The 23,574-nt window shown below is 44.4% G+C and overlaps 1 protein-coding gene across 4 annotated transcripts; it reads left to right on the top strand.

The window, feature by feature from the left end:
- The first annotated feature begins 172 nt into the window (after positions 1 to 172).
- On the top strand, positions 173 to 18,415 carry TRA2B (transformer 2 beta homolog). Of its 4 annotated transcripts, none has more exons than XM_048954302.1 (9): positions 175 to 346; positions 5,329 to 5,462; positions 9,344 to 9,506; positions 10,169 to 10,357; positions 11,688 to 11,803; positions 12,640 to 12,723; positions 16,173 to 16,235; positions 16,967 to 17,040; positions 18,022 to 18,415. In XM_048954302.1, the coding sequence occupies exons 1-9, from the start codon at positions 311 to 313 to the stop codon at positions 18,030 to 18,032; spliced, it is 870 nt and encodes a 289-aa protein (XP_048810259.1). In that variant the 5' UTR covers positions 175 to 310; the 3' UTR covers positions 18,033 to 18,415. The 4 variants fall into 4 exon arrangements, with proteins under 4 accessions (XP_048810261.1, XP_048810259.1, XP_048810263.1 ...); XM_048954305.1 differs by lacking the exon at positions 175 to 346 and adding an exon at positions 365 to 539; XM_048954304.1 differs by lacking the exon at positions 18,022 to 18,415 and having other exon boundaries at positions 173 to 346; positions 16,967 to 17,048.
- Positions 18,416 to 23,574: the final 5,159 nt, after the last annotated feature.

Here is a 23,574-nt window from a genome sequence, read left to right as displayed (position 1 = left end):
GCATGGGAAGGGATGAGATGGCCGCCATGACTCGGGGGCGGTGGGGGGGCGGGGCTTCTCATCAGGCGGGAGGATGAGGGGCGGGGCTTCTCCGCAAGGCGGGAAGAGTGAGGCGGGGCTTCTCCTCACGGCCTCGGCGCCGGGCGGGTCTTTTCGCGGCCGTTGGGCGGGGCTCGCGCTGAAGGCGGGCGGCGGGACGGACGGGGTCCGCGGCGAGCGGCACACGTCACTTCCTCTGCGGAGAGCGCTGGCGCCGGGGACGGTCGGGTCGGGTCGGCGCGGCGGTGGCGGGGAGTGGCGCGGCGGGACGATGAGCGACAGCGGGGAGCAGAACTACGGCGAGCGGGTAATACTCGGAGCCTGAGCGCGCGGCCCGGCCGCCCCTCCCCTCACACGCACACTTCCTCCGACTCTGGGCGGGTGGAGCGGCCGCCCCCGCGTCGCCGTCGGGGCGGAGCGGGAGGGGCGGCGGCGGCGAGGAGGCCGCTGAGGAGGGCCGGGGCCGGGCTCGACGCGAGAAGATGGCGGCGGGAAAGGAGGTGGGGGCGCGCGGCGGGGCGGTGAGGCGGCCCGGCGCCATCTTGGGCTGGTGACCGGGAGCGCCGAGAGGGACAAAATGGCCGAGGGCGGGCGGCGCGGGCCGGGCCCGGCGCTGCGGGGCGGCCTTCCCCGTGCTGCGGCTGTCCGCGGGCTGCCGCTCCGGTGGAAGGTGGCCCCTCGGGGCACGGGGCGGCTGTGGGGGCTCGGGGGTTCGGGGTGGGGAAGGGGAGCGGCGGAGCTGAGGAGGAACCCAGCCGCCTCTTTGTCCTTTGTTATCCTCCCCAAAACTGTATCGCCATCCGCTTCTGGGGGGAGGTTTTCTACTGCAGTCGTTTCTCCTTTAATCTCCGAGGTCTGTAGCCCTTACTGCCGTGTTTTGCTTGTCTCAGCGTCAGTTTTTAACTTGCAGAGCGAGCAATTGTGGGGCTGGTAGGGAGCTCGGAGTTTAAACCTTCACTGTAGGGGTCAAAAGAATTGAAACGTAATAAAACTGAGGGGGGAGGGAAACTGCAATGTCTTGTTGTATCTTTCTTTGAAAATGGCCTTTTTGCTACAGCAAAGCTTGGTAGGATGTGAGTGTTACTATTTCGGGGTAGGGTAGGTCAGAAAATTGTCATCCTTGGAGGCTAGAAAACTCTGGATGGAATTGGATACTGAAAACTGGTGTTAAGGAATAGACTTGTTCTGCCCCCAGTGCTCTTTTCTTCGCAGTTCATGCCGTTCTTATCCCAGGTGTGTTTCCCATTAGGGAGCATTGCATCTCGTGTACCCAGGGATTTCTGCATGTTAGTTTAAGTAGATTTAATTGCAGTTGTGCAAGTCAGGCTCAAAATCAGTTTAAGACAGTAGTTTAAACTTTAGAAAAACTTGTTAGGCTAACCTGCATAGAGCTTTTTTTCTTTTGTTAGAATGGTAGGAAACATTAAGACCTTATTGTAGAGCCTTCTTGAAACATAATTTTGTAGAGTATGTCTGTTTTTGTATTTGTGTACTTTTATTTAAAAAAAAAAGTAATGGACAGACCATCTTCATCGTGAACAATGATTAGAGCATGTTTAGAAGAATGTTATTCCTCTGTAACTGAGCTTTGACTCATAGGTAAGTTGTATGCAGTTGTTTGTAAAACTAAAAGGTACAGAGCTAAAAGATGCAGCCATTTAGTTAGAAGCTTGCTATTCTAGAGTAGGTGAGGGAGTGGCTTTTTGAGTGTTACTACCACTGTTGGTTAGTGTGTTTGTTTGAATAACCAAAACTTCTATTTTAGTTGGTGGCCTTCTGTTTCCTTATGCTGCAAGCACCAAAGTTTACTTGCAAAGTAGGAACTCTGCTTGGATGTATAACCGAGGGTATGACTTTACAGCTGTCTGTTAAGCTGTTCCAAGTCCATGCTGCCAACAAGAGGTGTGTTCCTGCTTTCTCCCTTGTAGCAGTGTTTGTACAGTCAGATCTGGGAACCGGATCAGCTGAATTTGTCTGATTCCATTTCCAGCTGTGTGAGGTAGCCATGAATACTCTGTCAGTTCTGGGGATGAAGAAGCAGTACTGGGTGCTTCCACAAGTAATGGCACTTGCTGTTTTGGAGGCAGCAGGAACTTAAACTGTCTTATGCCATAGTTTTTGTTTGTTTTCTGAATGTTTGCAGTCAAACTCTTTCTCAGCTTATGCTTCGTGATGAAATTAAGCTCTAGAAACTTTAAAGCTAAAGTAATGATAACTTATTCAGTGATACATGGCTTCGAGCACTGGAATATTGGCACCATAACCAACTATGGCTGTTTCTGAAGACACTTTTGTTTTCATTCACTGTGCTCAGTAGAGTGTGTGTAGCTAAGTAGGGCTGGAGAAAAGGCTGGTTGCCGGAAAGTCTTGCTTCCTCTGCCCCCTGCATGTTTGCAGCCTGCAGATAGCTATTCACCTTGTGAATTAATTGATAGTCTGGGAAGGTTAGAAGCAGTGTGGTAACACGATGCCACCAAGGTAGGTCATGCTTTGTGCCTCCTCCCCCAGCTTCAGGCCACACCTCCTGGTAGGCAGTGCAGTACCCTGAGCTGTCAGAAAGTAATTTGGCTTTTTTTGCTGAGGGGCTTTTCTCTGGCAGCTCACAGTACTGAGTGATCAGCTGATCCTGTGCTTCAAAAGGACAAGCAGAAGCTTTCTTCTTGTTTTTTGCTTTTGTTTTTTTTTTCTGTTTGACCCATTGGTAAATTTGGGAATAGCATGGCTGAGCATGTGTGAAACTGGCACCCTGACACCTTGGATCAGTCTGCAGTCAGATTTGGTAATGCACAGTGGTAGGTTGTATGCCTTCCTTCAGGACAACGAATGGAAACACCTGAGTTGGTAAGCTTTAGTATAAATAGTACCAGTAATACTGACTATTTAAGTTGTAAGACAAATCTGCAGTTCTGTGTGAGGAAAAATTGGATTGGGAAGTAGAGATCTAACAGTTCTGGTGCATACCTTGCAGCTGCTTCTGCCTGTGGTGATTTTGTCTGTGCTTCAGCTTTTCAGGATTAGAAACAGTACCATTTCAGTAGGGAGCATCAGCTTTGATTTGCTTACCAGAAGTACTTGAATATGGCAGGAACAACAGTTCCTGCTATATTTTCTTTTTCCCCATGATGTGAGCCTGATGCATCTTTTTCTTTTTTTTTTTTTTTTTTAAGCTTGAAATTCACAAAGGAGCAAAAAGGAAAAGAAGGCACTGTGTTAAGACTAGAAGTAGTGGATATCCCAATATCAGTGAACAGTGGGACAAGCTTATGTGGACCTTCAGTGGGTCACACAATGGGGCATAAAGTTCGGGGCTTGCAGATGAAGACATCAGCCATTTGCTTATGCTACTGTATTTCTTCAAAGCTTAACAACTTCCAAAAATCCTCAGAAGGCTGTGGGGGTGCTGCTGTGCGTGGTGCTCCTTGCTGCCTTCCTCCCACAGCAGTGAGCATTTCTTGTCCTGTCAGTCTGAGCCCTTCTGTCTCTGTGCATTGCTCCTTCTGCCTAGCTGAAGTCTGTCAAGAGGGTTATGTTCAGCGAGTAGTAGATTCCCTCAAAGAAAGAACGCCTTAATTGTTGTTTCTTTGTGTGTAATCCCTTCTTAAAATCTTTTTCCAACTCTCTTCTTTTACATTTGCTCAGAACTCATCTACGTGGGCTTTTTCTTTTGAAGGAAATAGCAGGTTTAGGGTAAACTAATTTGTAATTCGGGCCTCAGTATTTCCACTGCCTTTCACAGACTTGCTGAGTATGGTGGCAATGGCTTAAAACGCCTTAATTGTTTTGGCAAAGAAGAACATGGCTTTGACTAACTTTGCTTTTTTTCTATTGCTCTTAGTATTAATTAATTAAAACTCTGCTTCACGCTGCAAGTCCCTCCTCTCTCAACTGTTGTTATTTTACAGTAGGCAATTGTGAATAGCAAATCTCTGTTGTAAGTCGCATGGAAGCAGCTTAAGTGCACTTAAACATTGGGTTAGCGAATGATTTTGTGAATGATACAGAATGCCCCTCTAAGTTGAGTGCTGAGATTTAAGAGATGTTAGAGATAGATGAAATGTTTTCAAACAAATCCTGTCTGATGATTTGGAAAGAAATAACATGTCTGAAAGCCCTAATTAGCTCAGATTGTTACCAAAGCAGAGTGCATGTAAATAATAGAGCAGGTGGGATATTCTTGCAGGGCAGCATGTGAGTGTGTTGCTTTGTTGCACAGAAGTCTGTTTTCACTCTGGAAAACTCCTATTTGGAGGCGTGAGGCCTGCGTGTGTAACTGGCGCAGGCAGAGCGGCACAGCGAGCTGGGAGCGCTCCCACAGGCTTACGGCCTGTAAGCACCTCCCAGAAAGCAACAGGGTTGTGGAAGGAAGTGGCTGAAAGAGGAACTGCGCTGCTTTCTGCATTCTTCTACTTTGAGGCATCTCTGGCTGCAGCAGGGGCTTAACTTGACTTCAGGCACTTCTTTAAGTACATGGTTCATAAAGTACCAAGTATGGGAGTTTGCTCATGCTGGCATTGATCAGTAGGTCGTTAGTTGATCTGTGGTGCATTTGCTGTTAAATATAGGCATAAATAGCAAATTTAGTTATGTAGCGCTAAGCTTAAATTGAAATTGTCTATAAAATAATAGGGAAGTGGTAGATATGATTCTGCATATGTAGTAAAAGTCCAGAACATTTTTTTTTTCTAGTTTCAGTTTTGGCACTAGATTTTATCCTGGAGTTTTTAAATATTCTTCATCCTGTTCTTTTTCTATTAAGGTTAATGTTGAAGAAGGAAAATGCGGAAGTCGCCATTTGACAAGTTTTATAAATGAGAATTATTTGAAGCTCAGGAATAAGTGAAGCTGAAATTTGAAAAAAAAGAAAGTGAATGCATGCTAATTATCAGACCAGAAGTCCCACTTGTAGAATATTGAGCAATTTGTGTGAAGTGGGGAAGATGAAAGAAGTCAGAATTTGAAACGGAAGAATGAAGAAAAGGAATAAAAATGAAGTTAAGATAAGAAGTAATCTGGAATCTGAAAGCACTACGCTAAGTAATTACTAGTCTGTTTATGTGTCCCTGTATATTTTGCTAAACATGCATGCATTATCTGTTTAATAGCAAAAGTACATGCAGGGTAAAGAAGTGTCTACCAGGGAAGAACTTCTTAAAAATCTAGGCAGTTCTAATGCCAACTGCCCGGACACATAGATATGAATTTTTACCATTTATTTCACTGGAGCTTGTTTACAGACCGTAGGTAAACCAGAACTTGTGTACAAATTAGGCTTTCAATATCTGCGTGCAGGAATCCCGTTCTGCTTCCAGAAGCGGAAGTGCTCATGGGTCTGGCAAGTCGGGGAGGCACACCCCTGCAAGATCTCGATCTAAGGAGGATTCAAGGCGTTCCAGGTCAAAGTCTAGATCCAGGTCTGAATCCAGGTGAGTTCCTTTTTACCTCTTCCTCCTCTTGGCGAGTCAGATGTCTTTGGATTATTATGGATTACTGTGTCAGAGGTGAACTGAAGTGCACTGCAGCCCAGTTCTGTTACCAAGGGTCATTGGTGATGGTGCATACGCAAAGGGGCATGTGTGGTTTCAGAATTTGAAAGCCGAATGATCAAAAGATCCCTTTTTGAGAAGCATTCTGCTTTGTAGGCCTGTATCTCTGCTGGTCTGGTTTGTAGTTGGCCTGCCTCTGAAGTTTCTCTGCGAACAATGGCTAGCTTCTGAGCCTGACGCTCCAGGAGCTCTGGGTTTTATTTTCCTCTTCACTGGAAGAAACTGACGTGTCACCACATCTTGTGTGTTAGGTGACACTGTTCTTTTCTTCACTGGAAGCACTGATGTTTTAGAATAATTGCTGATTTGTTCTCTGAGAAAGAAGCAGATAAGTATAATAAAAAACAGAACTGACCTGTCTTAGCATTTAAACATGTTCTTATTGAACTTGAAATTGTCTGAAGAGCTCTAAAGACTGGGCAGCTTCCTAAGCTTCCAAAAAAGTTGTGGAGAAAGTAACTTTGTTATTTGTTCCAGAATTGAACACATGAAAATGCTTCTAGGACTGTGTTACCAGTCCTTTGACTTATCTGCTAAGCAGGCTGCAGGCAGTGACAGCATCCCCCTTGAAACCACTAACAGACTTCTTACTGAGACACAAAATATGCCCATGGTCCAAAAATAAGGCAGTAAACGTCAGGACTGCCCACTTGGCATTGGGCTTACCATGGGTGTTTTGCAGAGGTTACATAATTAAAAAGCAAGGATGAAGAGGCTACAAAGCCTGCAGAAGGGTGAATGGCATTATTTTCTGAAGAGTCTACAGAGTTCAGTGCCGAGTGCAGGATGAATGTATTGATGGTACCTTCAGTCATTTGTAAGCATTCAGAGGAGAAAAACAAACAAAAGCTTGGGTTTCAGTGGTAGCGTTTCCAGCTGAGCTGTTCACAATATGTTTTTGTGTGTAAGCTCTGAATTAGGTTTACCAGAGCCTCAGGGTCAGGGTGTGGGAGGGATAACATTTCTGGAAGACATCACACAGTCACCCCCAATGGAAAATGATGATGTATACTGTGCTTAGGCTGGATTGTAAAGTTAGAATGAACAATCTGAAAGACTTTAGTGGCAAGGTAAATACCTTCTCAAGAATTTTGACAGCAGAGGAACGAGGTTGTTTTTGCTGTGTATTTGTCAGACACAATTGTCAAATCATACACTTAACCTGTAGTGCCAGAACAGAAATGTTGTTGAACATTGAAAGTTGAAGGAATGAATACTTGGTGTTGCCAGTAGTGATGCGATTGTAGGATGGCTCAGGAGAGGTCCTGTCCAAACTTCTGTTTCAGACAGACTACTCTGGGTTTGGATGGTGTTCTTGGAACTTCATACAGTTGGGCTTTTAAAGGCTCTGTGGGTAGAGACCACACATGTTCCTTGAGGAACCTTTCAGAGTGGCAAGCAAGTCAAGACCCAGCCCAGCATGTTCTTCTGCACCATAGTAACCCCTTGGGCTTCCTTAGTCTTTGAAGCGCTGCTTTTCGCTTGCAGAATAACCTCAATGCCATGTAGGAATGCAGCCTCACATAGTTTGAAATGCTGCTAGAGGCAAACACAAGAACTGGGCCTTCCAAGTCTTGCTGCTGTGATACAGTTTTTAAAGTAACCATGCAAATATTTCCATTTGCAAGGAACCTTTCAAATTGTACCATGGCATCTGACTTCTTTTTGATGAACAACAGTAGGTGCTTGTGACTGCCACAGCTTCCTGAGCATTTAACAGCTGTCCTGAAAATACCTACAGCTGGAAATAACAAAAGGATCTTGTAAGCCTAAGATGGTCCGTTAGCAGAATTGTGAATTGTATGCAGAACCAGTATCCTCAAATCTTGATTTGAAGTGCCATCACTGTCATGAGCTCTGGCTCTCACCAGAGAGAGCATTGTGAAGTCCTTCATAGTGTGTGCTTGTTTCTGTTGCAAATATAATTTTGAGCCGCTAGCTTTATAAATGTGAACTTCTCTTAGGACCAAATCTGCGTCTTTGCATGTTTGTCCTTTGGGCTGTGGATGCTTTTGATTTGAAAAATCCAAAGCTGTTTTTCTTGAAGTTTTCATCAGCGAAACAACAGGTATTCTGCCCAGGCTTGTTGTCTTTGCCTGGTTCTTTGTAATGTCTAAGCAATCCTTGATGAAGGAACATGACTTTCAGCTGTGATGGTTTTGCAGCAGAGGAGAAAAATGGCAGTAGTGTTTAGCATTTAAGACAGCAGTATGACCAGTGCCTATTTAAAATAAGCCTTGTTCTCTCAGTGGTTTATCTAGCTTAAAAGGGTCTAGCTTTTGTTCATTGTAGTGGGTGCTTTCTGGAATGTGGAACATCGATTCTGTGTTTGTCTTCAGGCTTCCTATACCAGAGGCTGAGATGTCGCTGTGTGCACATGCTGAGTTTCTCATTCTATTACTTTATTGTCTTTTTATACAATCTTCCCTGCCTCCGGGAGGTTCCCTCTTCTGTTTCTTTCAGTATTTTGTTCTTATACCCCACCCACCTTCCCAATTACTTGTTCTCTGTGCATACCTAAGTGTTGTAATGGGACATGCTGAAGTCATTTCTTCTGGAAGTGTATGTATTCTTCAAGCTGGGGAAGGCAAGACCTGCTGGGCTCACTTCTGAACAGGTCAAAGACAGAGATGCTTCACTGGTGACAAAACCTGATAGTGGATGAAGCTGTTAAATGCTCAGGAGGGAGTAAAAACTGGCTTGGATCAAGAGCATCGTTTGTCCCAGGGCAGTGTTTGGGCTACTGTGTGACACCTAGTCCTGCAGCAGTGGCTTCTGGGCTCAGTCAGCTTCCACAAAAGGGGAAGGGCGTTCAGGCCCAAATAAGAGCATGAAGATGAGTAACTTATGGCTAAGCAACTTTGGATATTAAACTGTTCAGTGCACTACTTAGTCTTGCAGCCATTTTCTTTGTAGCTGCATGGAATGCAGGTCATTCAGTGACTGCAGACAGCACACCACACTTGGGTGTAGCTGCTCCAGTGCCTGCCTAGCTGTTCAGGCAGGGCTGTCTGCACTGGGAGAGCTGAGGGCTTAGTTGAAGGAATTGGAGTGTTCATTGTCCTCACGGAGCTGGTGCTGTCAGTAAACACTTCTAAGTAGAAGCAGGCTGAAATTTGTGAGCAGTTGCACCTCTGCCTAAATACACTTGAAAGGTGAACATGTAAACGTGTATGAACAGCTAATGTTAAATAACTGTTAAAACAGTAAAAGGTAAATAAGTGTACTACCACTTAACTTCTTCAGTCCTGTTAAGCTCTGTTTTGGGGGCGTGTTGCAGATTCCTGTGTTTGTCATTATGAACTCTTTAAAAGAAATATTTGTCTATCTGTGTCATTGAAGGCAGTACTATTCTGAGTGCTAGAGTGAACACAAGTGTACACCTCTCCAGTTGTGCATGTGACAGTCACCTTTGCTGTTAATTCCTGTTCCCTCTTTCTACTAAGTCTTTTGGAGAGAATTTTCAGCTATTTTATTTTTACTTAAATACTGCTGTAAGTGCTGTGAATGTTCTGGGCAAAGCAAGTTCAAAGCTTTTTGAGGAATTGAAAGCCAACCAAAATGTTGAAGCCCCTCTTTTTCAGTAATACGTTAAGACCGAGAGATCGGTCCTTGAGATTAATGACTCAATTGATCATAGTTTAATCACATGCCACCACAGGTTCTTAAAATATATTTGTTCAGACTTCTGCTTATGAATATCTGAGGTACTTTTGCAGGGTTCTGGAAGAAAAACACTGTCCCTCTTCTTTTTTCCTCAGATCTAGATCCCGGAGGAGTTCCCGCAGGCACTACACCAGGTCACGCTCTCGTTCCCGCTCTCACAGGAGGTCCAGAAGTAGGTCGTACAGTCGGGATTACCGGCGGCGGCACAGTCACAGCCATTCCCCCATGTCTACTCGCAGGCGCCACATTGGGAACAGGGTACGTGTGCTCTACATGCAGATGACTGCTGCGTATCTTCACATCAGTGCATTCGTTTGTCTTCCTTTTCCGTGGAATGCAACCTGCATAGGTGTGTTTGAAAGATGAGTGCTGGCAGTGCAGGCTGATGTTGGTGTGCCTGCTGTAGTAAACGAGCAGATGGATGCAGTGAGGGCAGAGGTAGGATTAGGAGGGAGAGGCATTTGTCTTCCCTAGATCTAGAAAGTCTGGAGAACTAAAACATTTAATTTAAAGCTGGCTTAGTGGTTCATTAAGTAAGAGCTTGTAAAGCAACTAGAAAGCTGTTGAATTTCGGGTGACTGAGAGCAGTGGGATTCCAGCTAATGGCTAAAATGTATGATGTGATCCATGCCTCTCTGTATCCACATTCAGCAGTCACCAGCATGTCTTTGGAGCAAAGACAGTATTTTTTTGTGTGTGCTGCCTCTATGGTTGGTACAGGGCTTCCAGAAATACAAAGTATTTCTATGAGAGAAGGATTTATGTCTGTAGGATTGATTAGAATAGAAGTGTCTACTTCAGTTTAACCCAGCTGTGGTCTCAGCAGTGTGTTTTTGTTGGAGCTCTGACAAATTCAAACTTGTGCAATTCCTGGTGTAGCAAACACAGGTGTTTATTCTGATGCCTCTCTCTTCCTTTAGGCAAATCCTGATCCAAATTGCTGTCTTGGTGTGTTTGGGTTGAGCTTGTACACCACAGAACGAGATCTGAGGGAAGTTTTCTCCAAGTATGGTCCAATTGCTGATGTTTCCATTGTGTATGATCAGCAGTCTCGACGTTCAAGGGGATTTGCATTTGTGTACTTTGAAAACGTTGAGGATGCTAAGGAGGTAAGTTGCTGTGGCATGGACTGTGTGGGCTGTTTGCTGTGTTTTTGGTTGCTGGGATGTATGTTTTATACCGGGATGTAGCCTGGGTAACTCACTGCTTGACCTTAAAATGTGACACAGGAACCTCTTGTGTTAATTGCTTTCACTAGATGAAATAAGCATAACGCAAGCTAATGCAACAGTATCTTCCCTGCATTCTCAGAGCCAAAAATGTACTTCAGACCTCATGATAAAATGTCAGTGTTTGCTCAAAAGAGGCATCCTTTGTATTAGAGGAAATAGTGCAAGGCTATGATTCTGGTTCTGTGTGGACTGACTTGTATAATTCACAGAAGCAAACATCAACCTACTGTAGTGTGAACTGTGCCAACAAGAAAAGGAAAATAGAAACACATGTGCTCTCCTCTCTTAATTAGGTGTGTTCTTCCAAAACTCCATATGTGATCTTCTGTTTAATGTTAAGAGTACCCCAGACTGGTATTTCAGTGTTCTCAAATGCTCAGGTGCTCTAGGGAAGCATTAACATGCATTCTGCTTGCTTCTAGTGCTTCAGTTGTAAAGGGGGGAGAAAATTTCACCTAACAGTAAAAGGCCAGACAGGCTTTGTATTGAATTGATGTCTCTGCTGAACAACAAATTACTGAATATATGCTTACAATTGCTACAGAATGATCAGGGAAAGGAGCTTGCTAAGTGTATAAGTCTGCCCTCAGACTTGCCCTGGATAGTGCTTCGAATAGGCTTATCTTGTGCATAAATTCCACTTTGTACCATCTGAGTGGCTTTTTTTTTTCCCCCTGAAATTTGGCATAAGACTTCTATGGTAAACTGAAGCTTTGAATGTCAGCTGTCCTACATGGCAGGAAAAACAAAAACTATTTCAGATATTTTGTTGAGTATTTGCTTATGATTCAGTTATTACTGTATTCAAGGTTAGGGCAGGGTTTGAGGAGTTCTTTTGGAGCAGTGGGGGCTTCTGTGCTGTGTTTGAAGTTCTGTGTTGGAGCAGCTAAGATGAAGATTCCTCATAGAAGCATTTTCAAAGGCTCTTCTTGATCATATCAGAAACAGTGAAACAAGTGGTAAATTATGTTCCTCACAGACACTTCACACAATATAAGTCATGTTTAAGTAATTACTGAAGCTTATAGCCACGTAGCCTAGGATGTCTTAGCTTTTAGGCTCAGATAAATGTGAGGCATAAGCGAAATTTAGAACTGCCTTAATTGAGATCTTTTAGGGCTTTTCTTAATATTCCAAGCAGTGGTTAGGAATTTGTGTAGGTAGTAAAGTTCATACCTCCAGCTAACTGTATTTTCTCTGTGCCTAGGCTAAGGAACGTGCCAATGGAATGGAGTTGGATGGAAGAAGAATCCGGGTAGACTTTTCCATAACAAAAAGACCTCACACACCTACCCCTGGAATCTACATGGGAAGACCCACTTAGTAAGTTACTACTGTGGCTTTTTTTTCCCCTGGAAGTGTAAGGGTCAGGATACATCGTATCCTGTATTTTAAAAAACAAAATAACAGCAGCAAAACAATTTGTCAGCGGCTGATTTGAGGTCAGTCTAGGTTACAGTAAGCAGAAACTTGTGTCCACTAGTTAAGCAGTCCAAATGTAAGTTGTCTGCACATTTAAGCCTGCAGTAAGAATTTTGGAGGATTTCTAAATTATTTCATGTTGTTTCTGAATGGTGGATGTTTCCCTGTGTGCTCTCAAACACCAGTGGCTTCGCAAGCTCTAGTTTTCCAAGTGTCCCTCAACAAATACTACTGTGCAGCTCTGCTGCAGTTTGCCCTATCCATAGTGTAAACATTTGACAAAGTTACCAGCAATGTGAGTTGTTTTCCCAAGTAATCTTTCAGTTGTTTTCCCAAGATTTTCTGCTTACAGTGCTGTTGGCTGTGTATTGGTGTTGTATTGAGGCTCTAAGTTTATCTTTTTTAATGGAGAAATTCTTCCAAAAGCTTCCTGGGAGTTAGAAGTGAATGAGGAGTTGGTGCAGGCACATAGAATTCCTTGTGTGCCTGCCTTAAAACGTTGAGAGGTTTCAGAACAAAGAGGAAAGTAGCTGCTTTAAAGATGCAGATTTTAAACAGCACTGTTACGTAGTTCTGTTTCCATCTACAGCACTGGGAAGCACTCACACCGTCACTTCAACTGTGAGAATGGGGGCCAGTGACTTAAGTCAGTTAAAATGACACATGCTTGACTGACTGCATTGCAAACAGAATTGATTGATTCGTTATTAAGTGAAATTCTCTGTTGTCACTTGCAGTGGCAGCTCCCGGCGGCGGGATTACTATGACAGGGGATATGACAGAGGGTACGACGATCGTGACTATTACAGCAGGTCATACAGGTGAGGCAACGGCTGTAGTGCTGAGCTGCTTCACCTCCATTCTGCCAGTGTGTGCCACGATATTTCTGTGCTCATTCTAATGGTGGGATCTCGGTACAAAAATGGCTGGTCACTACAAATGAGGTTGTTCAGATATGAGAAATGCTTCGTGCTGTTTAACTTGAGCGTGGTTTATTCTGCATTGCTTTTTTTTAATTTATGGAAAACAAAGTACTGTTCTCTGCACTCACTTTTTTTAAAATGCTGTTTTTTTCCTTTTCCATCATTAAAATGATGGGAATACAGGTGCTGATCTGATACTTGAGTTTGCATTTTAATGCCAAATTTAAATTAGTTTTTGAATGTAATAGACAATGGGTAGGATGCTTCAATACTCGCCATTATCCCCTATGAACAATTATGACATCTCAAATGTTGCCAAAGCAAAGAATCAGATCTTACAGGATTGCTTGTTCTGTACTGGAAGTTTGTTTGGCAAGGCTTTTTTAGCATACTCTTATCAGCTCAGATGAAGATGTTCTACTGCGGGCACTTGGGCTTCTTATTTCTGTCTGCAGTCTTGGGTTTTCAATAGTACAGTGGTTAACTTCCCTGATAGTGCTGAATTTCCAGGTGGCAACATAGATTGCTGGGGGGCTAGTAAAGTTGATAGAAAATCTGTTGAAAACTTGGTTGGCACTTAATTGGTTTTGGTGACACAGCTGGCTTTATATTCTGTGTTCTCTATTACGGAACACAGGAGGAGTTGTGTCATGTGAAATTCCTAGAATTTGACTCAAACACGTTAAATTGGACACGAAGATGACACTTCATTTTTTTATCTAATTGCCCAATGTACCTTTGGTTGCAGAATCATAGAGCCGTTCCGAGTTGTTTGCTGTGCTTTAATGCATTAGCACTGGGTACATCTATGACGGTTGCTTGATGACAATGTTTGGAGAAGCACGAGTTTGAATTACGTTCTCTTATAGCTCACAGACAATGAACAATCTAAATCCTTGCAGTGTGCTCTTCTGGATGTAGAAGAAAATGTTCTGTGTTTACATTTGTATGGTCCTGAGGACATTCGTATGTCACTGAGGACAGCCGTCTCCTCTTTCCTCTCCTACTGCTTGCAAACACTTGTTTTTCCCAGCCTGTCGTTGTGGATTTGGTCTGTTTCTCTCTTCCCTGCCTAGCTGTGCTTCTGCACTGCAGGGGCCGGGGGGAGGATCAAGGTGCCTCTGCATCATGACAGTGAATGCTGGAGACATGAGTGCTTTGCTCATAGTTCTGGGAAAGAGTATTTTCTGCCTTTAACAATCCATTTCCGTGCTACGTCAGTGGCTTTGAACATCCTGGAGAAATGCATGCCTGTTATCAAGGTTAAGCTGCTACAAGGACAAGATGTATTGGTTTTCATCTTGCCAGCAATTGTACATAAGCTTCCACATGAAGTAGATGAGACCCAAAAGTAGCTCTTTGACCAAGCTTTCTGCACAAGGTACAAAAAATTGACAATTATCCTCATCTTGCTTAATGTCCTGAAGATAATGAAATGAAAGCTAGCAGGCAAAACAACTGAAGCAGCTCCCAGAAATGTTGGGGAACAGAAGTCTGCTTCTCCCATTCTGTTAATTCTTCCTCCTGGGGAGGATTGTGATAAACTTACAAAAATGGCAAAAGCATACAGAGACCAGCAAAAAACAGGGCTATAGAATGTTTGATAATAGTTCTATATTGTCAGTTTCTATTCTTGAACCTGCTTGTGGTACAGATCTCCTTTTACAAAGGATTTATCAAGGTTTTCTGGCTGTCTTTTTTTTTTTTTTTTTTTTTTTTCCTTTAGATTCCTCACTTCAGATTATGGTATAACATCTTTACTTCTTGTGGTTCCTGATGGTGAACTGTGGCTCAGATCTTTTTGTAAAACATTATCAGAAGTTTGAATTTTTTCCCTTCCGAGAGCATACTGCTGAGAATAGATGCACAGACTGAGATTGACTGTGTACAAAGAAGAGTATGTGAATTAGGGGAGGAAAAGCAGGCCAGCAAGAAGTGAACTGCTTCAGTTGGTGCTGGTTTTAGTGCTAGCAGAATTCATAGCCACGCTTTGGTTCAGCTCTTGCAGGCAGTTGTGCTCCTGGCGATGTTCTGACCTTCCTGTGTGCTCTCCCATTCTGTGTCTGTCATGTGATATTTAGGGCTTTGGGGTGGAAATACTCAGAGTATTGACAGTTCTGCAAGAGTGATTTCCGTTCCCTAAAACAACAAATCTTTGTGAAGCTCACTGCAGAACCTTTCTAATATCTTCTCAGATACTGATATAGCAGGTAAAGCAGATACAAAAAGATTGAAAGTAAGCCACAGATGTTTGCACGTGTCTGCTTTACAAATACCATGGTCTTTTCTAGTTAAATGCTTAGTAATTATCCTGCAGGTATTGCTTGTTTGAAGGAGAGAGCAGAGTAGTGTTGCATAAGCTGTGGGTTCTTCCTTGAATAAGGGAAATAGGGTATATAAATTCTAAATCCTGAGTTGCAAGTGTTACACAGTAGTGCTTAACCCTAGAAAGTCAATGAGCAATAATTACTTTGTTTTCTTCCTTATTTGCTTTCTGTGCAGTGAAACCTGAAGGGAAATACAATGCAGGATGGAGTTGTCATGCTAAAGTTTTTCTCATGTGGCTGTGGAATGCTCGGCCTGCAAAATAATGCACACTGCCTAATCTTCCAAATGGAGAAACTTTGCTTTGGGGGGAAAAAGTGAAATAGGAGACCTGTTGGTTAGAAATGTAGTGGATTTTCTTGACTGTCGTATGATTGCTGCCTTTTTGAGCTGTGATAGTCACACCTGCTCCATAATCCAAACTTGATTCAGTAATGCTTTGCTATATCTGAATCTGTGGAAGTAGCAGAATTCAGTAGTAGTATTCAGCCACTGAATATTGTTGAAGTATTATAATCTGTTGCTTCAGTTCCAGGTGACTTCTGTACAAGAAGTTGTTCTGGAGATGCCGTGTTTAAGCGTGATGAAGTGTTAAGGGTGTCTGCCTCAGCCGTGGTGTCACCTTGGTCATCTTTCCTTAGCAATCTGATTTCAAGGCTTAACAAATAAATAATATTGCATGCTTTGAATGGATAAGCATCCGAGAATGGGAATGCTTTTAAAAGCAGAGGCTTCATACTGCTCTGAAATCAATGCTTGTTGAAGAGTATGATGTAAAGCACAGTATTGGCCAGCGGAGTGGAAGACCTCTGCAGCTGCACCTTGCCACTTTCAGTATTTGGTGTTCAGCTAACACCTGGGAATCAAAAATGAAGGTAGTAGGGAAGTAACAAAGTATTTATCTAGTTAAGCTACCAAATGTTTTCTTCTCTTCACTTTCTCATATGATTGAGCGTTTTTTTTGCTTGCATGGTGAGCTTCTTTGTTAAATTTTCAAAACTGTTCTGCTTCTGTCTTCACAGAGGAGGAGGTGGAGGAGGAGGAGGAGGATGGAGAGCTGTTCAAGACAGAGATCAGTTTTACAGGTATGCCAGGAAAGCTTTTGGTGTCTGGTAAAAAATGGAAACGTTCTTCTGCGTGGCATCTTTGGGACGTTTGAATCGAGTTTGAGGATATCTTCAAATGCAGTAAGAGAACCTGGGCAGCTGTTGAATGCTTGAGAATCTTGGATGAGCAGTGGAATTTATTTCAAAGGCTTCCTCATTATGTGAAGGGGTGAGGTTAGTAGGGGGGCAGGTTAGTGCAGCTTTACACAAGAAAAACTTGTGATCTGTGCCAAGAAGTTAATGTCCTGAATAGTTTTTGTGAATGACTATTAAAGGGATTGGAGAAACTAGGTAAGGAACTGAGAAACTTGTGGTTGGATTGAAAAGGTATCCCAGAATTCTTCATCCAGACAAGTATTTCAAACTCAAAGTGTGATTGGGCTTTTGATTTGGGTGTTTGGGATGCTTTTGGCTTGAAACAGAAAACTCACGTGTAAAATGTGAATGTGAATTTTCCTAGTGAATGTAGGAGAGCTTATTTCCTTTATTAGTCCATTGTAATATCACTCTGGCCCTTTATTCACAAAAATACTATTGAGTTTTATTAAAGGTTTGCCTTTTCTCCAGTAGAAGCATTGATCAGGTCTTCGTACTCTCGTTAGCTTTCCTCAGTGCGCTATTGATTGAGATAACAGTATCTACATAGAGCTGCTGCCGCTCATCACCACGGGGTTTAACAGAGGGGCTGTTTCTGTGGCCTTGTTTTGCAGGAGGAGATCACCATCCCCATATTACAGCCGAGGGGGCTACAGATCTCGATCCAGATCTCGGTCCTATTCACCTCGTAAGTAATTCTACAGTTCTCGTGTCAAAAGCTCGTTTCCACTTTGCCTCAACTTCTTCCTTTGAGCTTTCCCATCCCTAATGGCTTTATGTGGTTGTATTTATGTTGTTATGAATCACAGTTCCCTTTAAAGTTACATTGAGCAAGTGGCAACCTTGAGGGTAGAGCAAATATTTAGTTTGCAACAAAATAAACTAGGTAATGCTGCTTTTTTTTTTTTTTCTTGCTTGGTAGTGCTTCTTTCTTGGGAACTCAGATTGGGCAGCAGTTTGTAGCATGTTGAGAGTTTGGTGAAGTGTAGAACAGCAAAGCTGAGCTGACAGGTTTGGATACTGGGACTAAATTTGCTGATGCAACATGGAAAAGAGGAGGTTAACTTAAGCCAGCATCTAAATGGTGCTTTTGTCAAAGCAGCTTATTTGCATGACAGATAAAGCTGTATTTTGGCAGAAAGTTAAAGATGCAATAGCATTCCTAGCATATTCCCCTCGTAATGGATACACTTAGAATGAATGTGCTGTGTTCTCAGCATTCTCATATTTACCATCTGTGTCCAAAGGAAGACAGGTGGGACTGTGCTTTTACTGATACTGACTTTGGGGTGGGAATACTCAGAGTATTGACAGTTCCAGCAAGAGTGATTTCCGTTCCCTGAAATAACAAATGTTTGTGAAGCTCGCTGCAGAACCTTTCTAGTGTCTTGTAAAAAGTATCTCTGATATGACTGTGCTTTTACTGATACATGGGGAAACTGGCTTCAGCCCCAGTTACAGTGCACAGACCTGCTGTGTGCTGAAATGTCAGCCCTGCGTGTGGCTGACATGATTGGGCTTACAGAACAGTGCTGATGTTAAGCGTTGACAGGCAGATCATTGGGCACTTAGGAAATTTGATGCAGACTGGAGGTGTGCAAGTGAAATCAGAACTTTGAAGATCTGCTAGTGTTTGGAAGTCTAATCCTGTGTATTTTTTTTCTTTCAGGTCGCTATTAAAGCATGACATGTAGAGGAATTTCTAGCTACAGCCTTTGAGTTGAAATTGCGAGTTTGTGGACAATATTTTTATTGTCTCTTCTGTTTAAACAAGTGAACAGTGCCTAGTGAATAGGTGACTTTTACACCTTTTATGAAGAATACTTCTGTGATGCTGTTTCATTCTGCATATTTGTGTAGTTTGGTGCTTTGTTCCAAGTTGTGTTTTGAAAGGAGTATGTTTTGCATGTATTTTTTTAGTCTCAATTTTGACTCCTGAAAGGTTTCTATTGTAAAAACAAACTGTTCAGTTAGTTTTTTTCTACTGATTCCAAGGTATTCTAAAGATCAAAACCTGTGTAAAGTGCTTTCAAAAAGTGAAAAAATAAAATAAAAAAGTTTGATTTTTTTTTTTCCCTGTGCTTTTGACAAGTATAAGTTATGGATTGAAAAGAGACTCCCACACGTACACGATATTCCATAACCTATGACACAAAGTTCATTAGTGAAGTTCACACTAAGATTGTGTTGTTGGGTAATTGTTTTCTAATTGTGATACCTTCAGGTATGTAAATCCAGTGCGTAGAGATGTCCATGTGTAACGTGCACAGTAGCAGGAGGAAGGAACAGCACTCAGTGATGGTGTACACATGGAGCAGCACAACTTAGCAACGTACGGTAATGCTGCTGAGCTTTGGGTGGGGGGGGTGAGCTGCTAGCAGATGCTTTATCCCACGTAAGATGTAATCCTCTAAGGAGAGCTCAAAAGGGAGAGAGGGTTTCCTGGGAAGTAAATAACCACGCGCTTACGAAAGGCAATGTAGGAACGCACAGACTGTGTTGATTTTTTTTTTTCCTTTTGAAAGTCCATCTTTACCTGCATATGTGGGTAAAATGATGGAGGCGGTATGACTCAGTGCTTTCCTTTCCATTTTCTACTCAAAACAGTCAGAAGTGCCATTTTTGCCTTCTGGGATTCATGAATATCATACACATAGAGGGAGATTACTTGCAAGATTTGGAAACAATGTGGAACCTACATCTAACTAGAGCAGCCCCCAGCCCAGTAGCATAGGTGCCTGTATCTTGTAGTAGGCCTGGAATAAGTGCAGTTTAGTGCTAGCAAGTCAGAGGTTTCTGTGGAGTTTCTTCCATGAGGTTGCACCAGAGGGAAAGGATCGATGATTGGAAACTTGTTAGTGCATTCTTAGAAAATACACATCATGGTTGTATGATCTGCTGTGCTGGCTGTCAGCAATAGAGTGCCACCAAGGCCATCACCAGTTGGGATTTGAGTGGTAAGGCATTGGTGTGAGCTTGCTTCCATCCCCTTTCCAAACGCTTTAATTTAGCAAGTGCTTACGTACCCATGTAGAATCTGAGCTACACCCCAGTTCTTTTCAGGGACAGTCATTTGTCCCTGAATCTGTTAGATTTTTAGAAGACTGGCCACATACCATCTTACTTGCTTTTCCCTTTTGCTCTCTGAAGCAAACTTCAGCACATTCCGTGCCACTGCGTGAGGGAGAGATGGTATTCTAGGGCCTGAAGAAATGAGCCCTACCTGTGATGTGTTTGCAGAGGTGAGGAATGCTGACATCAGTGTGCCAAACATCTCACAAAGGGAAGTTTCTACAGCTACTGAGGTATTCTGTTCTTTATTTCAGTTTTTATTGTATCTATAAGAATTATCAACAAGTTTTCAGCACTGATTATTTTTAATTTTTAGTAACGATCTCCCCAACCCAGCCTACATCTCTATTCAAACCTGTAGCAGCATTCCATGCTGGAAGATGGCGTGCAGCCATTTACCCATTGCAGCTTGAATCCCTGTGCATTGTTCCTGATCAGTGCAATCTCTAGGGTTGTGGTTAAGGACACAAGAATGGGCTTTTCACCTCAAGGTGGAGTTGCTGCGTGGTGTGACTTTTTTGCTTTGCGGAGCAGGGAATCTGTTTGTTCTTTGGACCACGTTTTATTAGTCACTATCTTGTACATCCTTTGACTCATGGAACTGGGATTGATGAATGCAGTCAGGAATAGGTGTTCTCTGGTAAGCTTTTTCATGGTTTAGTAAAATGAGGATTGCACTATCTGCAGTGTGCTTCTTGGCAGCTGAATTTGTCTGATGGCCTGTTGCTGCCAGAAGGGCATCTTCCCACTCCTACCCCACACTCTTACACCTGGTGGTTCTCAGAAGTCCTAAATCCATGCTAGTAGGGTCAAGATACACCTGCACTGCTATCAGAAGAGCCGCTTATCTGGGTGTTTCCTGCTGCTGAATCACATGAGCTGCTTGTCAAGCCCAGAAACAGCCCCTGGTGAGCTGCTCCCCAGTGTGTGCAATGCTGCCCTGTTGGGCAGGAGTGACAGATTGCTGTGGTATGTGATGCACTTCTGAAACACGCCTGAATCACTGCGGGATGTCAGCATGCTCTGCCAGCATTGGGCAGAGAAATTGACCAAGCAGGGAGAAGCCTATCCTGAACTTCTGCAGAAGCTGGATTGTGGCAGTGCATTTGTGCACCAGGGACTGCAGGAAAGGATGGAAAGGCTGCATGGGATGATAGCCCTGACCTCCACCATAGTGGGGGCTGCGAAATGCAGACTCTTCTCTGTGCAGTCTGCTGAGAAGAAGCCTTCAAGCCCTGCTCGGGACGTGCTGCTAGTGACATTTTAGTCAGACTGCTGTAGCACAATCAAAGCAACATCTGTTGGGTGGATGCAAAGTGTCCTGCATTGACCTTCTTTCCTGCAGACACTGCAGCAAACAAAGTCTTAAGTGCGTGGAAAACAAAACAATGTGAAGGTTACGGGAAAAGCTGATAGGTAGCTGTGATTATGTGGACCAAGGTCTGCACTGGGGGTGGATGGAAGAGCTGCAGAGCCAAGGTGAGCTCAGCTGGGTGAGGAGCTGTCAGGATTTGGGGTTCTAAGGAAACCAGGTGATGTTTGTAACCCTGTGAAGATGAGGCAGGGTCACAGTATGGTTCCAGGTGGAAGGAGCTTTCCGAGATTCAACCCTCTGCTGTGAGCAGGGGTATCAGTGCTAAGGGGAGTTGCAATATTGCTCTCCTTGGGTGTGAGGAGGGGCTCGGATCCCTGTGCTGGCCTGGCTGTTCAAGCCACACCTCCACACACTGGGTGTTACATCACAGCTCCCTAATTTGGCTTTGGGTAATTCTGTCGTTTGTGTATTGGTTCCAGTAACTCCAGCATAAAAACTGGAGGTCTGTGTGGCTGTGCATCTTTGGGACATGGCTTTTGCTTCAGAGACTTGGTCCTCAATGCTCATACCTTTAAGGTCACGTTAGGACAGCCACTGAAACCCTTTGGCCCGTTGTGAAAGAACTGTTAGTTCATCCCTACTGAATCTCTGCTATGTCTTGGTCTGCGCAGCCCTGGAGAAGATGTAATTCCTGGAGACCCCCATGGTCCACCTCTAGGATTTCTCCCTGCTGTTTTGTTACAGCCAGGGAAGCAACTTGGTAAATCTTCACTCGTGTCCTTGCAAACTGTGGGTGAAATTATTACATGTATTTTCCAACCAAATTGTTCACTATCTTCTCAAAACAGGGCTAATAACACTCTTCATGCTGTAGTGCTTGGTGCTGGTGACTGCAGCTCTTCCCCCTCCCCCTTTCCACAGTAGCTGCTTGTTTCCTTGCTAGGAGATTTCTAAAAGCCCAAAGGATGGTTTCAGGGAAGTTCACTGATGTGATCCGAGAGTTTGCAGACTGCTCCCTTTGCAGCAGAGTGCCAACATTACCATCACCATCCATCCATCCTCATCCTTGGCACTGTGTAACTCGACTAGGAGTGGATATACAGAGATTTGGGAAAAGGTGGTGTTTGCATCACGGTTCCTGAAAATCCATCCCTTGTTAGGAGCTCTGGCAGGACCAGCAACGATTTATTCTGTGAAACTGATGCTGTGTTTCTCAGACTCTCTGTGGCTGTGCTGGATTTGCTCTACCTTGAGCCTGTGGGTCCTTGACACATGTCTCGAGCTCTTTCTGGGAATAAATACCTGTAAGACCTGATGTACTTTTGTGGCTTCTTGAGCAGGCTGCAGCTCCCTGCAGCGTATTGTGGCACCCGCAGTCACTGCTGCTGCTTGACCAGAAAGAGAAAATAAGTCAGTGTGCAAAGGAACCGAGTTGGTTTGGGGGATGCAAGGGTTATTTGGGGGCTATTTGAAGCCTTTTGTTTGGTCCTGCTCCTCTCGAAGATGTTTGTCTGCCCGCTCCCAGCATCTCCAGCCAAGGAATGTCCCCAGCTCCTCCTCTCCTGTATCCGAACAACTACGAGCTCCCTTCTCCCCCAGATTTTCCCTGGTTTTTCAAAGCAGCCCTTCACACACAACACGAGCCTGCTATCTTCTCCTCCTCCAGACTAAACAATCCCTCCTTCGACCTTCCCTTGCTCTCACCTTTTTTTTCCTCCTTTTTACCTCTCTGCTGCCTCCCGGACACATTATGCAACCGAGAGCCACGATCTCATTGCATCCCCACCTGCACTGCTCAGAACAAAACCTGGGCCCCACACCTCCTCGTAAGGTCCATCACAACACTGGGAAGGCATCAGGAGGAAGGCAGCGAGCTCCTTCTGCAAAGCCCAACATCGTGGGCAGAGGGATGAGCTCGTGTGGGACCTCTGCGTGAAGTGCTTGGGCAGGACGAGCTGAATATAGGCACGCGGCATCGTCGTTTTTCAGTTCATTGAAGGCACGAAGCCGGCAGCTGCCACGTGCCCACAGGATGGGAAGCACCAGCTCCTACCACCCTCCCTCCCCACGAGGCTCCTCGTAGCCCTGCGAGCACCCCCAAAAACGCTGCTCCCGATGCTGAGCCCGGCAGGAGCTGCGCCGGGAGCGAAGAAGAAGAAATCGGAGGAGAAAGGATTCTTCTGGCTTTGCATCATCGCAGTCTGACCACATCTATTTTTGCTGTACGCATGGCATCAAGCACCCGTCACCGCTATTCCTACCATCGCGCCGCCGCATGACACGGCCACAAGCAGGGCAGGGGCTTTGCTCTCCTCGGCCCTGCTGCACACCCAGGGAATCCGCTCACCGGCCACTGGCAGAGGACAGCTGGCAGCAGGCACGGCGCTGCCCTCCAAGGACACTTGTTCCCTCCCGCCATGCTAGGCTCCACCGCCTTTATTTAGGCTCCACTCACAGCCGCTTTCATAGAGATACGGCCTTGTGGTCGCAGGAGCAGTGGGAGCTCGCTGAGCACAAGGCAGCAGTACCTGCTGGTTCCTCAGGGTGCCCACGGCCTCGGGCTGGGGACAGGCACTGCTTGTTGCAGGGGTGGCCGGCCTGGGGGCTTTGCCAGCAGCCAGCGGGGATGTGCTGGGCTGCTGGAGCCCCTTGGCCAGAGATGTGCATTGGCAGCAGTATCCACAGCTTCCTTGGGTGTCCTTCCTTTCTTTACTTCCTCCCTTTCATTTATTTCTTTTCTATTCCTTTTACCCCTTTTCATTTGTTCCGTTCTTCTTTTTTCCCCATTCTTTTCGTTTTTTTTCCCTTTTCATCATTCTTTTTTTCCTTTTCTTG

This window comes from Lagopus muta, chromosome 9 (assembly GCF_023343835.1).
Source record: "Lagopus muta isolate bLagMut1 chromosome 9, bLagMut1 primary, whole genome shotgun sequence".
NCBI classification, from domain to species: Eukaryota; Metazoa; Chordata; class Aves; order Galliformes; family Phasianidae; genus Lagopus; species Lagopus muta.
The sequence above is the reverse complement of the archived record's forward strand: the minus strand, read 5'-3'. Positions and strand labels throughout refer to the sequence as shown.